This window comes from Chinchilla lanigera, unplaced genomic scaffold, assembly GCF_000276665.1.
Source record: "Chinchilla lanigera isolate Chin_1 unplaced genomic scaffold, ChiLan1.0 scaffold00027, whole genome shotgun sequence".
Lineage (NCBI taxonomy): Eukaryota > Metazoa > Chordata > Mammalia > Rodentia > Chinchillidae > Chinchilla > Chinchilla lanigera.
The window spans coordinates 15,700,605-15,721,798 of NW_004955428.1; the positions used below are offsets into that span (position 1 = coordinate 15,700,605).

The 21,194-nt window shown below is 33.3% G+C and overlaps 1 protein-coding gene across 1 annotated transcript in view; it reads right to left on the reverse strand.

Moving 5' to 3' along the window:
• The window catches only part of Fat4 (FAT atypical cadherin 4), a gene marked incomplete in the record, with an annotated part of 190,835 nt that overhangs the window by 79,272 nt on the left and 90,369 nt on the right, over positions 1–21,194 (reverse strand). Inside the window, 4 exon segments of the mRNA XM_013515322.1 lie at positions 1,585–1,759; positions 2,569–3,491; positions 8,942–9,292; positions 10,565–10,826. Of these exon segments, the coding sequence (XP_013370776.1) occupies positions 1,585–1,759; positions 2,569–3,491; positions 8,942–9,292; positions 10,565–10,826 (1,711 nt within the window).

Below are 21,194 nucleotides of genomic sequence, written 5' to 3' on the forward strand. Positions count from 1 at the left end.
ATTACTTCCAGATGATTTTTCAAATACTTGACTGATTTTTCAAGATAGAAGTGATCATAATTTTCATACAAGAATGCTTACCCTTAAGGCTTAGTGGCCGTGAAACACAGCACTGCCTCCATATATGAAGGAATACGTTTTAAATTTACTTGGTTTAAATTTTATGTGGCTGTCAGATTGCATTGAGTTGATCATTCCTCAGAATTTTTCTACTTTGCATGTACTATAACACAGTAATTCACAGACATTAAAAATAAAGGGACTGTTGTTTTCTTTCATAAAGATATATATGCGAATATACAGTGTATAAATAAAAAGAGAGAAAGAGCTCATTTAAAAATCAGGGGCACTATCATTGGAGTACTTCTTGTAATTCTTTCATTGCTTCTCATCTCAAAATCTTCTGCTCTTTTTTTAAGAACTAGTGCCATGAAAAAAATGCATTGGATCCAATTAAGTTGACCATATATAAAATTAATATATTAATCAAAAACATTTCAACAAAAGTAAAAATAATTCATTTGAAATATTTGAATATTGTTTTATATCAGTATCTATACTTATTTCTCTATACATATTATATATGCCAGTACACACGCACATACACACACACATAAGTAGGCTGTAATTTGAGGTCCCAACAAAGCTGCCTTTTGCAAGAATTTTTCCACAAATAATTTTTAACTGCATTAACATAATTAAATCATACATCAACATAATTAAATTATTTAAGTATTTAGTACATAAATCCTGAGTTGTGGCATTAATTTTCATAAATAAATGTTATATAAAAATATTCCATAAGTCATTAATCCTTAGCACAGTCAGTGATTCATTCAGTCATTTATTCAACAAGTGCTTAAGCAATATCTACAACCCATTCAGGTGTATTCTAGTCATACATGTTCTTCAATAAATTTTTAATTCTTTCAATTTTGAATTAGAAGTATTTAGTACTTATGAATATAGTCTATGTATCCAAAATAAAATAGCATAAACAGTACTATCCTTTTTTATAAAACAGTTGTGTTTTATTGTTACTTGTACATAATTTTGTACAATGACCATTTCCAAACACTAACGGTTACTATGGATTGCTAGTCCAAAATTCCATGGCGGGATAGTATACTGAAAAGTCGGTGAGAACCAATAATACTCTCTGGGGCTCATCAAAGGCCTATTATAGCAATGCAGCTAAATTTACAGGGTTAATTAAATGGAATTGTGGGCTCTAGCTCTTATTCCTTGACCAAGTAGAAATATCTAGATGTTTTCAAAGCTAAACTATTTTAAATGTTTCCTAACTCAGGTGGTGGAGTGTAAGTTCACTCTCATAGGCAATCACCTTGCTTACAAGGCCAAGATTCATTTAGTTGTACAGAAATACAGATTTGCTTGTGATGTGCTTAAGTTCACTTTCCCATAAATTTCACAAAACAATTGAGGTTCTCTTCATTATACACATACAGTTCAGAATTTCAAGCATTAATATCTTTCAGTAAATATTCAAAGTAGTAATTAAAAATAATGTCAGTTAGTCATAAAGAAATTATTCACAACTTAGTAAAGCTGAACTAGACTTACCTGAATCCGTAGCTGTTATCACCAAAACAAAATGTTCCTTTGTCTCCCGGTCAAGACTCTGTGTCACTCTAAGTTCTCCACTGGCCGAGAGAGTAAAAGCGTGGTCTTCATTACCACCAAGTAGAACATAGGAGAGTTTGCTGTTAGATCCTTGATCATCATCTCTTGCTACCACCTGTAGAAGAGTTTATGTCACAAATGTGAGTTAACCTGATGCAGTGCCCAACATAAAAGAAAATGTATTAAATAAATATAATGAGGGTAGCCATAATAAAATATTTCAAGGATACAGTTTCAAGTAAAAGGTAAAACTGATAAAGAATAGTACGCAAGGCATATAACTTTGGGTTAAAATATGCAGGAAACTAAAGCATATGATTTTTAGACGTCTTCACAAAACTACTTAATAGCACTTTCACCTAGCCAAGTGAATTTATGATGAGAGATAATAAAAAATATTGTAACACAATTTTCAAACTTTGATATTGTTTTATTTTACCACTATGGGCAGATACTATTCTCATGGTAAAACAAAGTTCCAAAATATATAAATTCATAAATGCAACATTAGTATACACAAAAGAACATAAATAAATGGAATATTTTAATCTATGATCAAGGCAATGCATTTTAGTTGTACTGCTCATAAACTTTTCAAGATTTGCTCTTTCTAGGGGCTGAGGATTTAGCTCAGCAGCACAGCACCTGCCTGGCAAGTGCAAGGTCGTGAGTTTGATTCCTGGTACCAGAAAAAAAAAAAATTTGCTCTTTCTGCAACCAAACATTCATGATAAAAAAGCTGAGGGGCCGAGGATATAGCTCAGTGGCACAGCACCTGCCTGGCAAGTGTGAGGTTCTGAGTTCTATATCCGGTAACAAAAAAAGAAAAGAAAAAAAAAGAAGTGAGGATTTGGGGAAACCAAAGAGAGGCTTTTTAGACGTCTTCTAGTGAACATAGCACTTTTTATATTTAAATATACTGACCTGAAGAATTGTTCTGGGCAGCGTCCCTAAATTCTCAGGGACATTAACAGAATACGGAGAGAGCTCAAATACGGGAACAAAGTCATTAATGTCCAGTAAAACAATGCTGACAGTGGAGGTATCAGTTCTAGGAGTGCTGCCCCGATCTGTAGCCTGAACAGTGAAAAGATAAGTAGCGGTCTTCTCTCTGTCCAAAGGCTTAGCTACGGTGATGGCACCTGTGACAGAGTCGATGCGGAATTCCTGATTGGTATTGCCATCCACAATGCCATAGCGAACTTGTCCATTTGTACCTTCATCTCCATCTGCTGCAAACACCTGGAGTATGTCTGTTCCTGTCAGTGTGTCTTCGTTAATCTCCACTTTATACAAAGCCTGTGCAAAAACGGGGTTGTTGTCGTTGATGTCCAGCACCATAACTACAACCTCTGTAGATGAAGAGAGAGACGGTTGACCTTTGTCTGTAGCCACTACTGTTAGAGTGTAGTTAGAAACTTCTTCTCTGTCCAACTCTCCAGTGAGCCTCACTTCACCATCAATAGTGCCAATGCTAAACTTGTTGCCTAGAGGGTTCAGTAAGGTGTATTCAATATAGCTATTTGGGCCACTGTCTGGGTCAGACGCCTGAGCCTTGAAAACAACAGTATCAATAGGTGTGTTTTCTGGAATGTACGTCAACTTAGGGGAAAGAAATGTTGGCGGGTTATCATTGACATCCAACAGAATAATGGAGACTTGAGCTGTGCTTGTGAATCTGGAGGCCGGCAGCTGAGGCAGGTCATGCACCTGAACAACCAGGTTGTAGAAAGACTGACTTTCCCTGTCCAAAGCTTTCAGGACTTTCAGTACACCATTCTTGTCCACCGCAAACTGTGCCAGGCTGTCGCCTGAAGCAATACTGTAATCCAACTGGGAATTGATGCCTGCAGTTAAAGAAAAGAAAATAATAAACTTACAGATTGCAGACTGAACTACACCAGCAATTCTGGAAAATATTGCATGTTTGATATATTTTCACCCAAAAAGACTTGATGATTTAGCTGTAATGCTTTTTAGTAAATAATACATACAAATAAATTTTCCTATTAACTTTTGATCTGAGAGGAAGCTTATAATCGAGTGAACAACTGATCTATGAATTGCTATTTACAAGAACGGTGAAGTGTTAAATTACAGCAGTAAGGAAGAAAATACTATTCCGTAGGACAGATTTTTGTATATATTTCTTTGTTTCTATTGCATAATTCCCCAAGGTCCTGCACCAAACTGTGCCACATTCTGTACTATTGGTCTAACATTTATAACTTCAGTAATTTATTGAGCCTAACATCAATTTTCAGAGAACAGTAATAAAATGTTCTGATGTATAGCATTAGTCATGGATGCTTTAAGTCTACTTTTACATTTCTTGTCAGAACCAATAAATACTTTTTAATTCCTATTAAGCAACTGGCCAGGAAATGGCCTTTGAGAAAATAGCACTTCCTCAACTTTTATTATATATATTTAAAGTTTTTACAAGGTATTCTTTAAAAGAATTGTTAGCAGTAAATTATATGTAAAAGTTTTCATATATATGTTCATACTATAATTGACCTATATTTACGTTCTTTCTTTCCTAGGAATATGTGTCATTCTTTAAAAAATATAAATCTTAACTTCAGTTAATAACTGCAGAGATTTTTTAAATATGACATGAAAATACATGAGCCTACTGATTTAGTAACTAATTTAAAAATAAATATTAGGCAGGGAAAGCAGAAAAAAACATCAGATTTTCTGCTTCAAAATAGTATTTTCTTCACTAACCCACAATGGTATGCACATTTTTATAGTTTATCTTAAAGATGATGGAGATAAAAGGATATTATGATAAGAAATGCATTGTGCATCAGGGACTAGGGAATATCTATTGAGTAATGAGTAACTTGAATTGCTTACAAATAGATCATGTATTTCTGAAGTTTATTTCAACTATTTAGGTTTCTGATTTCCACCTATCAGAAATGATGTACACTCTACACTAAAACAATCTAAATGCTCTTTTAAGTTCTGTGTTGAAGTTAGTCTTTCTCAAGATTCTGTGAATAATTTTTTCTATGAAAAGATTTTGCTTTTGCCTAATTCACTTTGAGTTCCTTACAAACCACTTGAGTAATGCAAATTTCTGCCATTAGGGGACTATTCTTTATAATAATGCCATAGTTATTCTTTTTCTGTGATATGACGTTTTCTAATGTCCTTTGCCCATATGTTGATTAAGAGGAAAACGATTTACGAAAATAACTTTCGGGTACTGATTTACTCATCCCAAATTTCTACCTTTAAACAATGGCAGTATAGATTTTTGTAAAGGTAGTTTTTTCCTCACTATGAATTGTGACTCTTAATTTTTACAGTTTACTTATGACTATAAAGAAGTGAACAAAGCAGAAGTTGTAAAGTTCAGAATACACAGGAGCCTGATTACCAGAAAAAACATGAATAAGTAATGCTAATAGGAGCCACAGGTTAATTTATGAGCAAGAGAGAAGGAGAATTTTTTAAGATTTGGATAGAGCAAGGGCAACAACCTACTTCACCTCCTTGTCTTAAAATTCCACAGGCTGGGAGGATAAAAAGTTCTAATGAGAAAGAGAGAGAGAGCAAGAGAGAGACAGAGACAGAGCCAGAGCCAGAGCCAGAGACACTGAGACTGAGACAGAGAGAGTTCTCAGATACATATGTGTAGGTGGAAGTATTATATACAAAATACTTTTTATTGCTCCTTAAGAATATTTTCTTTATTTCCTAAAACAGAATTCAGTCACCAATGTTGAATTTTCATTCCTTTGAGGTCCAAATTTCAGCATGGTTTTAATTAAAAACACAGTAATGAAAATACCTGAATAAAAATAACACTAACAAGCAGAGATACAAAATTCAGTTCTATGAAGACATATGAGATATTTTTTATTCAAGATTAAAAGCAACTAGAAATACTGACAAAATTTCACATGGCAGTGATGTGATAGCCACATAAATCAACTGAAATGTGAGCAATTAACTCAAGAGGCTGAACAATCTAGTTCACCATGTATGCTACTTCCTTGAGTAAACAACTAAATTGCAGAGCTGAAAAGAACATGATACCAAGGTTTTATAGCTTTGCTGTCAACAGCAGAACAGCTCCTTTTACAAAAGGAAAAAGATTGTTGGGGTGTGTTGGTGGGCAAAGCAATAAACATATAATGTTAACAGGAAAAATGAAAAAGAAAAACAATTTTGTATTCAATTTATAGTAATGAATATATTAGGTAACAAAATTTAAAAAATAAAACTTAAGATAGTGATTTTTATCTTTAAGAAAACTAACATAAAAATGTAAGCATTTTTGCCCCAAATACCATAATACTAATAAGTAGCCCTTATCTCAGGAACTGAAATCATAGGCCCCTGAAAACATCTACATCTATTTTACTTCATAGAAAATGACTTTTCATTTGTGACAAGTTTAATAAGTCACTTGGCATATGTCTTACATCTTGAAAAAATACAGAAGGACATATCAAAATAAAATTCTCTCTCAACATTTGTAGTCTCTTGAAATATACAAAGCTGGGGTCATTTTTCTCCCGCTGCTCTTTGCATGAGATATGTGGATCATAAAACAGTAAATACATTATTTAAAAAAAATTTTATCGACCATTGTTGAAACCTGAATTTTGTGGGCTATAGTAGCCCAACAGATCATTAAACTGATAACAGTCCACATTTTGAAGCAATTGTGTTAAATTTTATGAAATTAATGCAGTTCCCTCATTGTTCTAGGCAGTTCATTGTTTTATATTTTTGTGCATACATAAAATATATATATGTATATACTTGCATTTCAGTGATAATAATTTAGTTGTAAGGAGCATATCACATAAGGCATATAAATATATAAAATATGAATAAAACATATACATATATAGCTCTGTTTTAAAAATTGATTCATTTGTTAAATGTACAATCTATAAGTGTCATCATATGATTTCTATAAAAACTAATATTTTTAACCTCACATAGCTGTAATACAAAGAAATATTTCAGACAGCATTCATCTTCATGAAGCAGTTTCAACAAGGTTATCAAAACCCTTGCTAACCAAAATGGGAATTTGGAACCCATTCATTATTAAAGTTGTCTGTGTTGGGTACAAGGCATATATGGGTATAATTATTCAGAACAAATTACACTTATATTATGATCAAAATTTCTCATATGACTCCCAGTAATTTAAAATGTGTATGCTTTCTAGAATAATTTAATAATTAGCAAAGGAGGATATTTTCATGATGTTTCAATTTAATTTATACATGGAAGCTTTGAGATTCATACAACTACTATCTACTTCACAAAAAGTGAAAGATTTACTTTATTCTTATGAAGTGATTGTGTAACCTAAAATGCTAAAAGTTAAGCTCTGAGGGAGTCTACATACAGATAAAAGAAAATGTTAAATTTATTTTCATAGGAAATTTCTTCATCTAAGAAAATGACAATATTACCTCATTAGGAAAGTTTTAATCAGAAAATCAACTTATTAATTTCTCAAGGTTTAAAATGTACAGTGAAATATCTATGGGGCTACTTAGTATAACTGAGTTGGGAATTTTAACAAACAAGGTTACTTTATCATTATCCTTGAAATTCAGAAAGCATAGGAAATCTGTCCCATATTTTAGGTCAAGGTGCAGGAAATTACATTGATAAAAGCATTCAGAATAAAACAATGGGTAAATTTAGCTTGAAACTTTTACCCAACACAATTAAAAAACAGTGTTTAGAGTCAATAGTTACCATATGTCTCTGACTGCATGTACATGGGATATTCCAACAGATTTTTGAAAAGAAAGTTTGTTTTTGCTCTTTTCCAAATCCCCCTACATTTTAAGATATGAGGTTAAAAGACTTTTTTTTTTCCAGAACAGCACACAACTATATGAAACAATAGACTTTCTCTAACATATTCTAAATAAGTCTGAAAGATACAAAGTAAAAAATTCTTTGCCACTGAGAATTTGAGCAAAGGCACAGAAACAAATAACTTAAGAAACTATAAAAAGTATTGCAAGTATTCAAGTTCTGAGTAAACTAACTAAAACTTATGAAAAGACAGTAATCAGCTTTCAAAATAGAGATTAATCTCAATTGTACCAGCATAATTGTTAATAGCAAAAGTTACAGTCATAGTAGTTGTAATGGTAGTGTTAGAGCTACACATATTTTAGATGTATTCACACTCCAATTCTGTTTGATAAGAGAAGAAAACTTCAAAAGGTACTAGTGCATAAATTATAAACAAAGCATTTCCAATTCTATTTAGTGAAACATATGTTTAAAAATTTGTGCATTTTCTTTTATCTTTCTAAGTGGCATTTCTAGGCACCCCTGAAAGAGACCTAAGTGCAGAATAGAATGAATGTTGACATAGAATAGTATTCCGATATCATACAAATCATCCACCCCAGTAAGAGTCAGAGACTTCTAAATTAAGATTAATATGCTTATGTCCCGAAGCATTTTCTTGAGCTAGACATCTATTTCCTCTTCAAAGTACTGTTTTCTTTTCTCTACTGATAGGACATTTAGTTGCATCTAATGGCAAGGAAAACAAGGCACACAAACTTGCCTAACAATTGGCTTACCCACTGTAAGTCTGTACAATGTTATCTGAAATGCTATATTATCTGATACCCGTATTTACAAACGAGACTTAAGAAGAACAAGAAGGAGAGCTTTTAAAAGAAAGTTGAACAGATGTTTTTACAGTAAATACAAATCAAATTCTTTCACTGTATACAGATAGATTTAATGCAAAGTCTTGCCTTGATTATACAGCATGCGTTCAACAGATCTGAGGCTGTCTTTTGAAAATCAAGCATTAAGCTTGCTAAAAGATTGTCAGGAATTTTTGTCCTAAAGTATGAAATTTATTTATACATTCTTAAGCATTTCTCTCTAAGGTTTTTGTTTCCTTTTGTCTTCAAGTTTATCTTGCTTAAGTTAAAATATTATATGTAAAATTAATAGTTTAATTACATTTAAAAAACCATCAGAATGCTATCTTTTAACTTTCACATTACTGAACTGCAATGCCACCACATTTAGGCAAAGCAATAAGATAATTTTTTTAAAAAGTAATAAAATGCTTGTCTGTTATAATTTAATGGCTAAACATTAATTTTTTGACTCTTAATGGTTAAATTCTATTTCTCAATCTTGGACAAGTATTCATAGAATAAACTTTTGTAACAGCTAGGCAAAGGGAGTAAATGTAAATATTTAATATAAATATAATATAAATATTTTAATGAACTTTTAAAAGTATACTAAATGAATTACATACCATCATCTGCATCAGTAACATTAAACACAAGAACGGTAGATCCTAGAGGTAGATTTTCCATTAACGATGTGCTATATGAACTCAAGCTGAAAATAGGTGGATTATCATTTACATCTAGTATGTTGAAGTAAACTCTGATGGTAGTAAATTGTCCTCCACCATCTTCAGCTCGAACAGTGAGGATATAATACTGCTGTGCTTCATAATCTAATACTCGAGTCAAATTAAAGACTCCAGTAACTGGATTCAGGAAAAATATGCCATCTTCATCATCTTCATTCACAATATATGTAATTTCTCCATTCACACCAGAGTCATCATCTGTAGCTAAGATGGCTGCCACCAAAGAACCTATCAAACAGAACACATAGTCTAAAATTAATGGAATAATAGGTGCTAATGGAACATATACAGAGATAGCAAACAAAGTATTTGCACTGAATATTAATGCACATAATATTCACCAGATTTCTACATAAGACACTGATAATCATTGTTCCCACATATCAATAAAACACACATCCTTAGATCTTTAGTGGATCTAAGGTTATAATGTGAATGTTCTCAGGAATTAATCTTCCTTCTGACACCTTTCCACCTGACACTACTGCTTTAAAATTTATTTATGAATTTAGTGAACATATATTGTAAATCACTGCTAACGACAGAAACTGGGATTCTAAGCATGTAGGTCCATGTCTGGATATAACATTCTATGGCTTATGAGGTCACTGCTATAATTAAAGCAAGAAACAAATGTAGATTTCATGAAGGACATGAGGAAAACCTCTTAGAGAATGATGGAAAATTTGCAGGGAAAAGTAGTCTTCCATAAGCATTAAACTCTTGTCAAGTGGAGTTTCCAAAACACATACTTAATTATGCAAAATCATTCTAAATGTAATTCAGACTAAAATTTTAATTTTTACTTAAGAATTTCTACTAAGGAAAAGGAAATGTACACAGGCATGAGACATATGGGCACTGAGTACTGATCAAACATACACTATGGTCAAAGATAAAATATTAACAGTTTTAGATTCACATTCAATTAAAATTTATTGAGTACCTGCTAAGCTCCAAGTCTCACACTACTAAACTCACATAGGCATTTCAAGTCAACCTTTACCCTAGTTATAACAGGAATTCTTGTTTGCACTTTACAGAAGGAATTGAAGCTAAGAAAAAGTAATTAACTTGCCACGGGTCACACAGCTATCAATGTCAGAATCAATGATCACAGTTTTTTTCATGTACTTTCCTTTGCTGTTGTATACATGGAAACACAATCCCATTAGACAGCTTTAAAATGAAAAAAAAAGAGTAGCAAATCTGTGGCTGCCAGAAAAATTAACAACCCACGTCACAAATACTTTCAAAGACAGAAATATCTGTAATTAGTCATTGGCTGATGACTAACCTCATTTGCCCTCAAAATACTTGCAATTTGCTTTAACACTGTACCACAGAAGTTAATTAGAAGATTCAAAAATCTAACGCATATATTTTATAACTAGTAGCATGTGGCAAACACTAGTCACTAATTAAGAACAGGGAAAGCTTTGTATATAATTACAATCAAAAATGATTATTGCAAGATCCATGTAAGGGCATGTGACCTACCAGGAGTTGTATCTTCTGGGATGTCAAAAGAGTAGACGGGCCTGGAGAATTTGGGTGTGTGGTCATTCACATCACTGACAGTTATATTAATTCTCATGTCCGAGGACTGCAGACCGTCATCAGCACGAACCAGCAATGAATATTTGGAGCGGCGTTCCCTGTCCAACCGCTTGGTCGCTATTAGATCTCCAGATTCGGGGTCAATTCGGAAACTATCATCAGCTCCACTAATGATAGTGTACGTGACGAGAGCATTGGCACCCTACAGAGAAAGACCAGGCATTGAACTGTGAAAGGCAGAACAATAAAAGCATTGTCCCTCATATTTTCTTTTGAACATATATTTGACAAAGTGAGGCTTTGGGCTTTAATTTCATATAGTACTATACAATTTGGCAAAGTACCAGGAGATACATTTAATGCAGGAGTTGAAAGATTTCCATACTGAAAATTATAAGACACTGATGAAATAAAGAAGCACCCCAAATAGAAAGACAGATTAGTGGTGGTGAAACTATAGCATGTGTGCCACAAGGGCTGTTTGCATCATTAAAGCTTTCTAACAGCTTTGCCATAACTGACAGGCACTCAGGCACTGGAAGACAGTATTATTAAAATATCCCTCTACCCAAAGCAATTTATAAGTTCAAACCAATCCTTATCAAAATTGTAATCAAGCCGGGGATATAACTCAATGGCACAGTGCCTGCCTGGCTAGCACAAGGTCCTGAGTTCAATACCTGGTACAAAAAAATAAAAAAATAAAAGAAGGAAGAAAGAAAATTCTAATGATATGTCATTACAAAAATAGTTTCATAAGTTTCATAGGGAACCACAAAGACCCCTAAGTACTCTAAATAATTTTGAGAAAGAACAAAGTAGAGGCATCACACTAATCTCAAAATATACTACAAAGTTACAGTAATTGAAACAGTATTGTACTACATCCAGGAAGACATACTGACTAATAGAACAGAATAAATCCCAGAAGTAAATTCACTCATAGGGGCCAACTGATCATTAATAAAGGTGCCAAAAATAAAAAATGGCAAAGAAAAGTTTCTTCACCAAATGGTGTGAAAATTGAAATCCACCAAAAAGAGAATGAAATTGGATCCTCATTTTATACTAGCACAAATATCAACTAAAAATGGATTAAAGGCCTAAATAAATATAAGACCTGAAACTACAAATTTTGTAGAAGAGAGCATGAAAGAAGACTCCTCTCCCTATGGCATTAGTCTTGGCAGTGATTTCATGCATATGACAACAAAATCAAAGGCAACTAAAATAAAAATAAACTAATTTATCAAATTAAATTTATCAAACTAAACAGCTTCGGCAAAGTACAGAAAATAGTCATCAAAATGAACAGCCAACTATGGACAGGGAGAAAATACTTGCAACTGTATACTGGATATAGTATTAATTTCCAAAATTAATCAGGATATCCTAAAACTCAACAGCAAACAAATTATTGCAGCTAAGGGCTCAAAAGGACATATCTCCAAAGAAAGCATAAAAATGACCAATAGGTCCATGAAGAAATGCTCAATATCATGACTACTAAGTGAAATAAAAACCAAACCCACCTAATACACCACCTCAAACCTTTTTGGACAGCTATAATAAAAAAAAAAATAGCAAATGTCTAGTACATTGTTCTCCACTGATGGGGATGAAAATGATGTAGCTGGTGTGGAAAACATGAAGGAGCCTCAAAAAATTTCAAATAGAACCACTATATGATTCAGCAATCCCATGTCTAGATGTGTATGCAAAATAGTTGAAATTAGTATCTCAGAGATATTAGCATTTCCATGTTTACTACATTCACAGTCAAGATTTAGAAGCCTGTCAACAATAAGCAAAATGTGGTATAAACATACAATGGAATATTATTCAGCTTTAAAAGAGGAAATCCTACAATATTCTACAACATGGATAAACCTTAGGGACATTATGCTAAAAGAAACAAGCTAGTCACAGAGAACATATACTGCATGATTTCATATACGTATATTACATAGTCTTTCATTGTTTGCTCTCTTAACACAACAAATCTCAGCTTTCATTGAAAGTCTTTTTCAATTCATTAAATGTACATGTGGAAAGTAGTAAAGTTGTCAGCGTGGAAAACACAAGTGATGATTCTACTACTACTGACCACAAGACCAGAAGGTTTCTAAAGGTTTGCCCTGTGCCAAGCCCATGACCACCGCTAGGTTTGCATTATTACATTTCGGTTCAAAATTCCACAGTGAGTTCTGAGATACTACTTATCTTATGCACAATGTGCTGTAAATATCACTGTGGATTCCAAAGCCACATCTGCCAGACCAAACTTGTGATCCTTCTGATGCAGCATGAAAAGATAATTAAACACAGGGCAAATGATAAGTAAGTAGAGAGCCTCACAGTGAGCACTGGAAGGACCTAGAAGAGAGATGGGCCATTTGGAGTTGATTTACTTAGGGAAGATAAAATGCAGTGAATTTGGTTTCATAGAAGGAATTCTTATCAAACAGAAAGGTAAAGTACAAATATAAAGTGAAGAGAAAGTCTAAAGAATAGGACATTTTGGTGCTAGGTATCAGTGAAGTTAGTGTTGAATAGTTTAGACTGGAGTGTTTTAATGTATAGCAAAAGATGAACAAAGAATATCGAGCTAAAATATTAGGTTGTGGACATATTTTGGAGGGTCTCAACTGTAGCACAAATTCGTTTGAATTCTATAGCCAAGAAATCTAACTTTTTTCTAAAACTGGAAGCAACCTCTTAGGAATATTGATATGGTAGTATAGACTAGGTAAGAAGATGACAGAGAAATGAGACAGTGAGAAGAACATAAGCCATAGACATTTTATTTTCCAAAAAGTTGTGAAACAATTTGGATATACAGGTTCTAAGTTCCTAGCCGGTAAATTAAAAGAGGGGTGACTTCTTGAGTCCTTTTGGGCCTATAAGTACAGCTTTCAAAACTATGTGTCACAAACTAGAAAGCTGGCAAAAGGAGTGGGAAAGTTATTGAACATTCATTCATTTTTTTTTAACCAGGTCCTAAGCACTGCCCTGAGCACATCAGTTAAAGGGGACTAATTACTCAATCTTCATAGGTAAGCCAGTTAGTTAGGTACTACTATTATCCCCATTTTGATGTAAAGATACTGACACAAAGAAATGTGAATCCTGGCTATCTTGCTCTAAAACAGCCTTTCAATCACAGCACACCCAGCATGGAAGAAAGGACAAAATGGAAAGATTAATAGATTAACAATATAGGAATGAAAATAATAATTGGCCTCATTTGTTCAAAATATCTACATATACTCTCATTTACTTTTTTTAATAATCCTAGGTGTTTGGAAAAGGGAAAGGAAAGGAAAAGATGTATTTAAATTTCAGATTACCCTTGGCCAAAGATAGAAGGATCCGCTTAATAAAGACATTCAGAAATAGGATCTGTTCTGACACAAAATGTTAAGTGAAATTTTATTTGCAATACATTCATTGATTAAAGGATAGCATCACAGAAATGTTTATCTGGTAATTAGAGATTTTGCAATGATGTCTGAGAAGAATACTTGAAAGTCACTGTGTGGAGGTGCCCACAAGAGTTGTTGAACATGTAAATTAGAACAGATGAGAAAAGAACTTTGGTGTTTAAAGAGTAGAAAGGAGTGTTTTAGTCTGATATAGTCCCATTTTTTGATTCTTGCTGTTATTTCTTGTGCAACTGAGGTTCTGTTTAGAAAATCCTCTCCTACTTCTAGGTCTGTAGGTGTTTTACATATTTTCTTTTCTAGGAGGATTAATGTTTATGTTAATGTTTAGAACTTTGTTCCATTTTTATTTTAATTTAGTATGTAGTGAAAAGTTAAGAGTCCAGTTTCACATTTCTGCAAAAACATAATCAATGTTCTCAGCACCACTTGTTGAATAGACTACCTTTCCTCCAATGTATACTTTTGGCCCCTTTGTCAAAGTTGAATGTGTCTGGGGAGGTTTCTACATCCTCTGTTCTGTTCCAATGATCCACATATCTTTTTTTGCTTCAGTATCATACCACTTTACTCACTTTGTAGTATAGTGTGAAGTCAGGTATTGCAAGGCTCTTGTTCTTGTTGCCCAGAATTGCTTTTGATGTTTTTGGTCTCTTCTGGTTCCATATGAATTTTAGGATTGTTTTCTCTTTCTAGGAAGTATGGTGTTGGTATTTTGATTGAGACTGCATTGAATTGGTATAACAGTTTTGGGAGAATGGATATTTTCATACCTCCTAAATTATTGTACAGATTGATGCAGTTCCCATTAAAATACTATCAGAATACCTCACAGATCAAGAGCAAACATTCCTAAAATTCATCTGGAACCAGAAGAGACCCAGAATAGCAAAAGCAATCCTGGGCAACAAAGACAAGGTAGGTGGCATCACAATCCCTGTCTTGAAATTATACTACAAAGCTACTGTGACAAAATCAATATATTACTGGCAGAAAAACAGACCTGAAGATAAATGGAGTAGACTGGAAAATGCAGCCACACCACAAACACACTCAGCTGTCTTATCTTTGACAAAGGAGCCAAACAATTCACTGGAAGAAAGACAGCCTCTTTAATGAATGGTGCTGGAAAAATGGGCTCAGCACATGCCAAAGACTGAAACTAGACCCATGTCTTATCACCATGCACCAAACTCAAGTCAAAATGGGTCACACATCTCAATATTAAAACAGAAACACTAAATCTACTGGAAGAGAAAGTAGGTAAAAAACTTGAAGACATAGGAGTAGGCACAGAGTTCATGAACAAAAGCCAAGCTATATAGGAAATACTTGAAAGAATTAACAATTGGGATTTCATCGTACTGAAAAGTTTTTGCACATCTAAAGAAATCAACAGCAGAGTAAAAAGAAAATCTACAAATTAGGAAAAAGTTCTAGCTGACTGTCCCTCAGACAAAGGACTCCTACTTAGAATATATGAAGAATTAAAAAAACATTAGCCCCCCCAAAATTCAAAGACCCAGTACAAAAATGGGCATCTGAGATGAACACACAGATAAAGGAATACAAATGGCAAATAAATACATGAGAAAATGTTCAACAGCATTAGTCATTCATGAAATGCAAATTAAAACAACATTGAGATTCCATCTCACCCCAGTAAAAATGCCTACCATTAAGAAATCAACCAATAACAAATGCTGGTGAGGCTGTGGAGAAAAAAGAACCCTTCTCCACTGCTGGTGGGAGTGCAGACTGGTGAAACCACTGTGGAAATCAGTTTGAAGATTCCTCAGTAAACTAGAACTAGAGGTCCCATTCAATCCAGCTATTCCCCTTCTGGGTATTTTCCCAAAAGATCTGAAAACATCATACCACAGCAATATGTGTGCACCCATGTTTATAGCAGCACAATTTGTAATAGCTAAATCGTAGAAGAAACCCAAATGCCCACCCACTGAGGAATGGATAAAAAGTTGTGGTATTTTTACATAATGGAACATTACTCAGCTATAATAAATAATAATATAATTAAAAGATATAATATAATAGTATAATATAATAATATAATAATTACAATATATTACAATTATTATTTATAATTATGATGATACAATATATTATTGATATTACATTAATATTATAATAATATATTATAACAATATAATAAATAATAATAAAAGATATATTATATAATATAATAAAAGAGAATCTCAAGGCTTTTATAGGAAAATGGACACAACTAGAGTCCATACTTGTAAGTGAAATAAATCAGACCTGCATATGTAAACACCATATTATCTTGCTAATGTGAGAACCTGAAAGAGTGAGTAAAATCTAGGAGGTACAATAGACGTTGTGAAAGGGAAGGAAACTGCTCAAAAGTAAAAAGCAACTGAGATGAGGGAAAACAAAAGAAAAAGGGAAAAAGATATATACATATATACATACACAGGATAGCTAACATAGTGGTACTACTGACTTTTATTGCTCTATTGAAAGGAACAGTTAATGTTTAAGTGTATGATAAATCTTACATGTCTATATTGTTTATCTGAGTATCCGAAATGAAGATATCAATATGTAATACAAGAACCATTGTCAATTTCCTATCACCTTGTCTGAGATTCTGTATTTCTTGTGTTGTTTTTGTGTTATTTTCTAAATGTATGTGTGTTCATTAAGATGTTTTCATTCTTTTATCTTTAAAATTAAAAAAAGAGAATGGTCATTTTGATGATATTCGTTCTGCCTACCCAGGAGCTGGGGACATCTTTCCATTTTATGATGTCCTCTTCAATCTCCTTTTCCAGACTACTGCTGATTTCTTTGTGGATGTCTTTCACTTCTTTGGTTAGGTTAATACCTAACAGCTTCATTTTTCTTGAAGCTACTGTGAATGGCACTGTTTTCACAACTTCTTTCTCATTAAAATCATTATTGGTGTACACAAATATTAATAATTTTTGTATATTGGTATTATATCCTGCTACACTGCTGAAGTTGGTTATTAATTCTAAGAGGATTTTGGGGGAGTTTCTTGTGTCTTTTATGTAAAGTAGTATGTCATCTGAAAATAATGATATTTTGATTTCTTTATTTTCTATATGTATCCTTTTTAATTCTTGCTCTTGCCTAATTTCTCTGGCTAACATTTCACGTACTATGCTGAATAGAAGTGCTGATAGAGTATCCTTGTCTTGTTCCTGATTTTAGGGGAAATGCTTTTAGTTTCTCCCCATTTAGTGTGATTCTGGTTGTTGGTCTATCATAAATAGCTTTTTATCATATTCAAATGTGATCCTTCTATACCTGTTTTATTCAGGGTTTTCATCACAAGTGGTATTGGACTTCATCAAAAGCCTTTTCTGAACCTATTGATATGATCATATGGTTTTAGACCTTACTTCTGTTTATGTAGTGTATCTCATTTATAGACATATGTTGAAACAACCTTGCATCTCTGGGATGAGACCTACTTGATTATGGTATCTCATCTTTTTTATGATGTACTGCATTTTATTTGCTAATATTTTGTGGAGGATTTTACTATCTTTGTTTGACAAGGAGAATAGTCTGTAGGTTTGGGATTTTTCTGTTTGTTTGTTTTGTTTTGATTTGTTTTTCTTAGTTGGGTCTTTGTCTCTATTTAAGGATCAGGGTGATACTGGTTTCCATAGATGAATTTGGGAGCACACCATCACTTTCAATTTATTTGAAGAGCTTGAGGAATATTGGTAATATGACATGCTTAAAGGATTTGTAGAATTCAGCAGTGAATCTCTCAGGTCCTAGGCTTTTGTTTAGCTCATAGATTCTTTATTCCTGTGTCAACTTCATTGCTTGTTATTGGGCTATTAAGTATATTTACATCTTCTAGAGTTAGTTTTGATAATTTGTGTGCATCTGAGAATCTATCCATTTCTTCAAAATTTGCTAATTTTTTAGGATATAATTTTTGAGAGTAGTTACTTAAGTCCTGAATTTCAACAGTGTCTCACAATTTCAACTTTTTCACTTCTAATTGAATTTATGTGATTTTTTTTTACTTTCTCTTGGTAAGTTTGGCTAAGGGCTTATTTATTTTATTTATACATTCAAAGGACCAGCTCTTTGATTTTCATTAATTTTTTTCTTTTTTTTTAACTGCTTTTTGGTCTCGGTTTTATAGTTTTCCACTCTCATCTTTATAATTTCCCTCCTTAATTTTGGTTTAGGGCTGGTTTGTTGTTATATGTCAAGTATTGTTAGGTTTCTCATACAACTATTTATTTAGGCTCATTCTGTTTCCCAATGTGAGCATTGATTGCAATAAATTTTCCTTTTGTAGTTGTTTTTAGTGTTCCAGATGTTCAGTGAGTTGCATACTCATTTTTATTAAATTTCAGAAATTTTTAAATTTCTCATTTCATTTCTTCTGAGACCCATTGATAGTTCAGCAGTATTTGGTTAATTGTTGAGGAGCTTTCAATTTTCCAATATTCTTTTTGGCTGTTGCTGATTTCTATTGTCATTGCACAGTGGTCCAATAGTATATATCGGATGAATTCAAATCTTTTGTATTTATTTAAGCAGGGGCTGGGGATTTAGCTCAGCGGCAAAGCACCTGCCTGGCAAGTGCAAGGCCGGGAGTTCAGTTCCCGGTACCGGAGAAAAACAAACAAACAAAAAAGTGACATCTGTATTTATTTAAGCAGGTTTTGTGGACTAGTATGTGATGTATTCTGGAAAAAGTAACATGTGCTGCTGAAAAGAAGAATGTATACTCTGTTGTGGAGGTGTGGAACACTAAATATCTATTATGTCTCTATGTTCAAGGGTGTGTTTGGCTCTAATGTTATATTATTGATTTTTTAAAATTTAGTTCATTACTTGTGAAAGCAAAGTGCTAAAATTCTCTATTTTGATTGTGTCAGTTTTTACTTGATCTCTTTATTTTAACAAATTTTTGTTTTATGAAGATAGATGCTTCAGGATTAAATGCATATATGTTAAGCAGTGTTGTCTCTTCTTGTTGGATTGTTCCCTTTACTAGTAGGTAATGACCTTCTTTGACTCCTGTAATCAGATTTAACTTGACCCCTGCTTGCTTTTAGAATCCTGGCACATGAGATATTGCTTTACCTTCCCATAACTTTTCATCTATGAATATCTTTTGGGATTAGATGAGTTTCTTGTATGCAGCAAAGTGTTGGGCATTCTGCTTTCTGATCCCATCTGCCAATCTGTGTCTTTGACTGGAGAGCTGATACTGTTAATGTTGAGTGCTATCACTGAGATGTGCAAGTTATTTTTACCATCATTGCATTCTTTACCTGTTGGTGAATCCTTTTTCTTTGGCTGGCATTTTTCATTTTTGTTTACCCATTGATATTTCTCTGAGTTTTTAGCTGTGTCGCTTCCATTATTTCTGTGGAGAATATTCTTAAGTATTTCCTTGAATGCTGACTTTGAACTCACATATCTTTTGAGCTGGTGTTCTTTGTGGAAATATCTTAGTTTTCCATAATTTGAAAGATAGCTTCTGTGGGTAAATTAATCTGGCTTGGAAGTTATTTGCTCTTAGGACTTGAAATACTTCACTAGAAGCTCTTCTGGCTTTTAGGGTTAACGTGGAGAAGTCTGCTGTGATTGCAGTTGGTTTACTTTTATAAGTGAATTTTTGTTATCCTCTAACTGCTTTTAAAATTCTGGTTTTTTGTGGGGTATCTGGTAATTTAATAAGAATATGCATTGATGAGCTTCTCTTTCAGTTAAATTTATTTGGTGTTCTATAAGCATCACTTACTTGTATTTAAAAGTCTTACATTTGGGAAAATTTCTGCCATGATTTCTGTAATCATGTTAGTAAATCCATCAAAGCTTCAGCACAGTAAAAGAATCAATTAGTAGTGTGGGACAAAATTTTGCCCGTTACTCCTCAGAAAAATGACTAATATCTAAACATATAAAGAACTCAAAAATTGGGGCTGGGGATTTAGCTCAGCGGCAAAAGCGCCTGCCTGGCAAGCGCAAGGTCGTGAGTTCGGTTCCTGGTACCGGAGAAAAACCAAAAAAAAACAAAAAAAAAAAAAAAAAAAAAAAAAAAAAAGAACTCAAAAATTAAACCACCTAAAATTAAGGTGCAGTTAGGAAAGGGGCAAGAGAAACGAATGGACACTTCACAGAGGAAAAAAATGCAAATTTCAACAAATGTATGAAAAATGTTCAGCATGCCTGGTCATTAAAGAAATGCGAATTAAAACAATGTTAAGATTTCTTCTTACTCTAGAAAGAATGGCAGTCATGAAGAAATAAAACAATAACAAATGCTGATGAGGCTATGTTGAATAAGGAACTCTCCTTCATGTTTTATGGGAATGAAAACTAGTACAACCACTATGGAAATCAGTATGGAGATTTCTCAAAGAACTGAAATTAGAAATTCCAAATGACCTATGTATCTTCCCCAAAGAGCTTAAGATGTCGTACTACAGCAATCCATGCATATCAATGTTTATAGCAGCATAATTTGTAATAGTTGAATCCTGGAAATAGCCTTATACACATCAACAGATGATTGGATAAAGAAAATGTGATATATAGATAGAGATAAATACAGATATAGATATTTGAACACTACCCAGCTACAATAAAGACAAGTTTGAAACACTTGTAGGAAAAATGGATGTACTTGGAAAATATAATGTTGAGTGAAATAAACTAGATACACAAGCTTAAATAATATGTGGTATCTCTCATTTGTGTGAGGCAAAGTGCAAACAAAGAGAATAATAAAGGATGAATAGAAGGGGATAAGGGTTGGATCTCTTGCAATAGGAAAGTAATCCAAGGGAACAAGGGTGAGGATGAAGGGAAAGGAAAATGAGCAGAATAAAGATAAGCTATGCACAGAAACTTAATAACCCCAGTGAATGTAAACAGCACATGCCATAACATGAGCTAAGAGAATATTAACAAAAATGAATATTGGCACAGGAGAATTAGAGGAAGAGGAAGGAAGGGGGTTAAGGGTAAGGGCATTAAAAAAAGAAAAACAAGCTGTAGTATGCACATGTACCCACTCTCCAAGATGATTGCAAACTGCATGTGCTGGGAATAGGTACTAATACAATAAAAAAAAA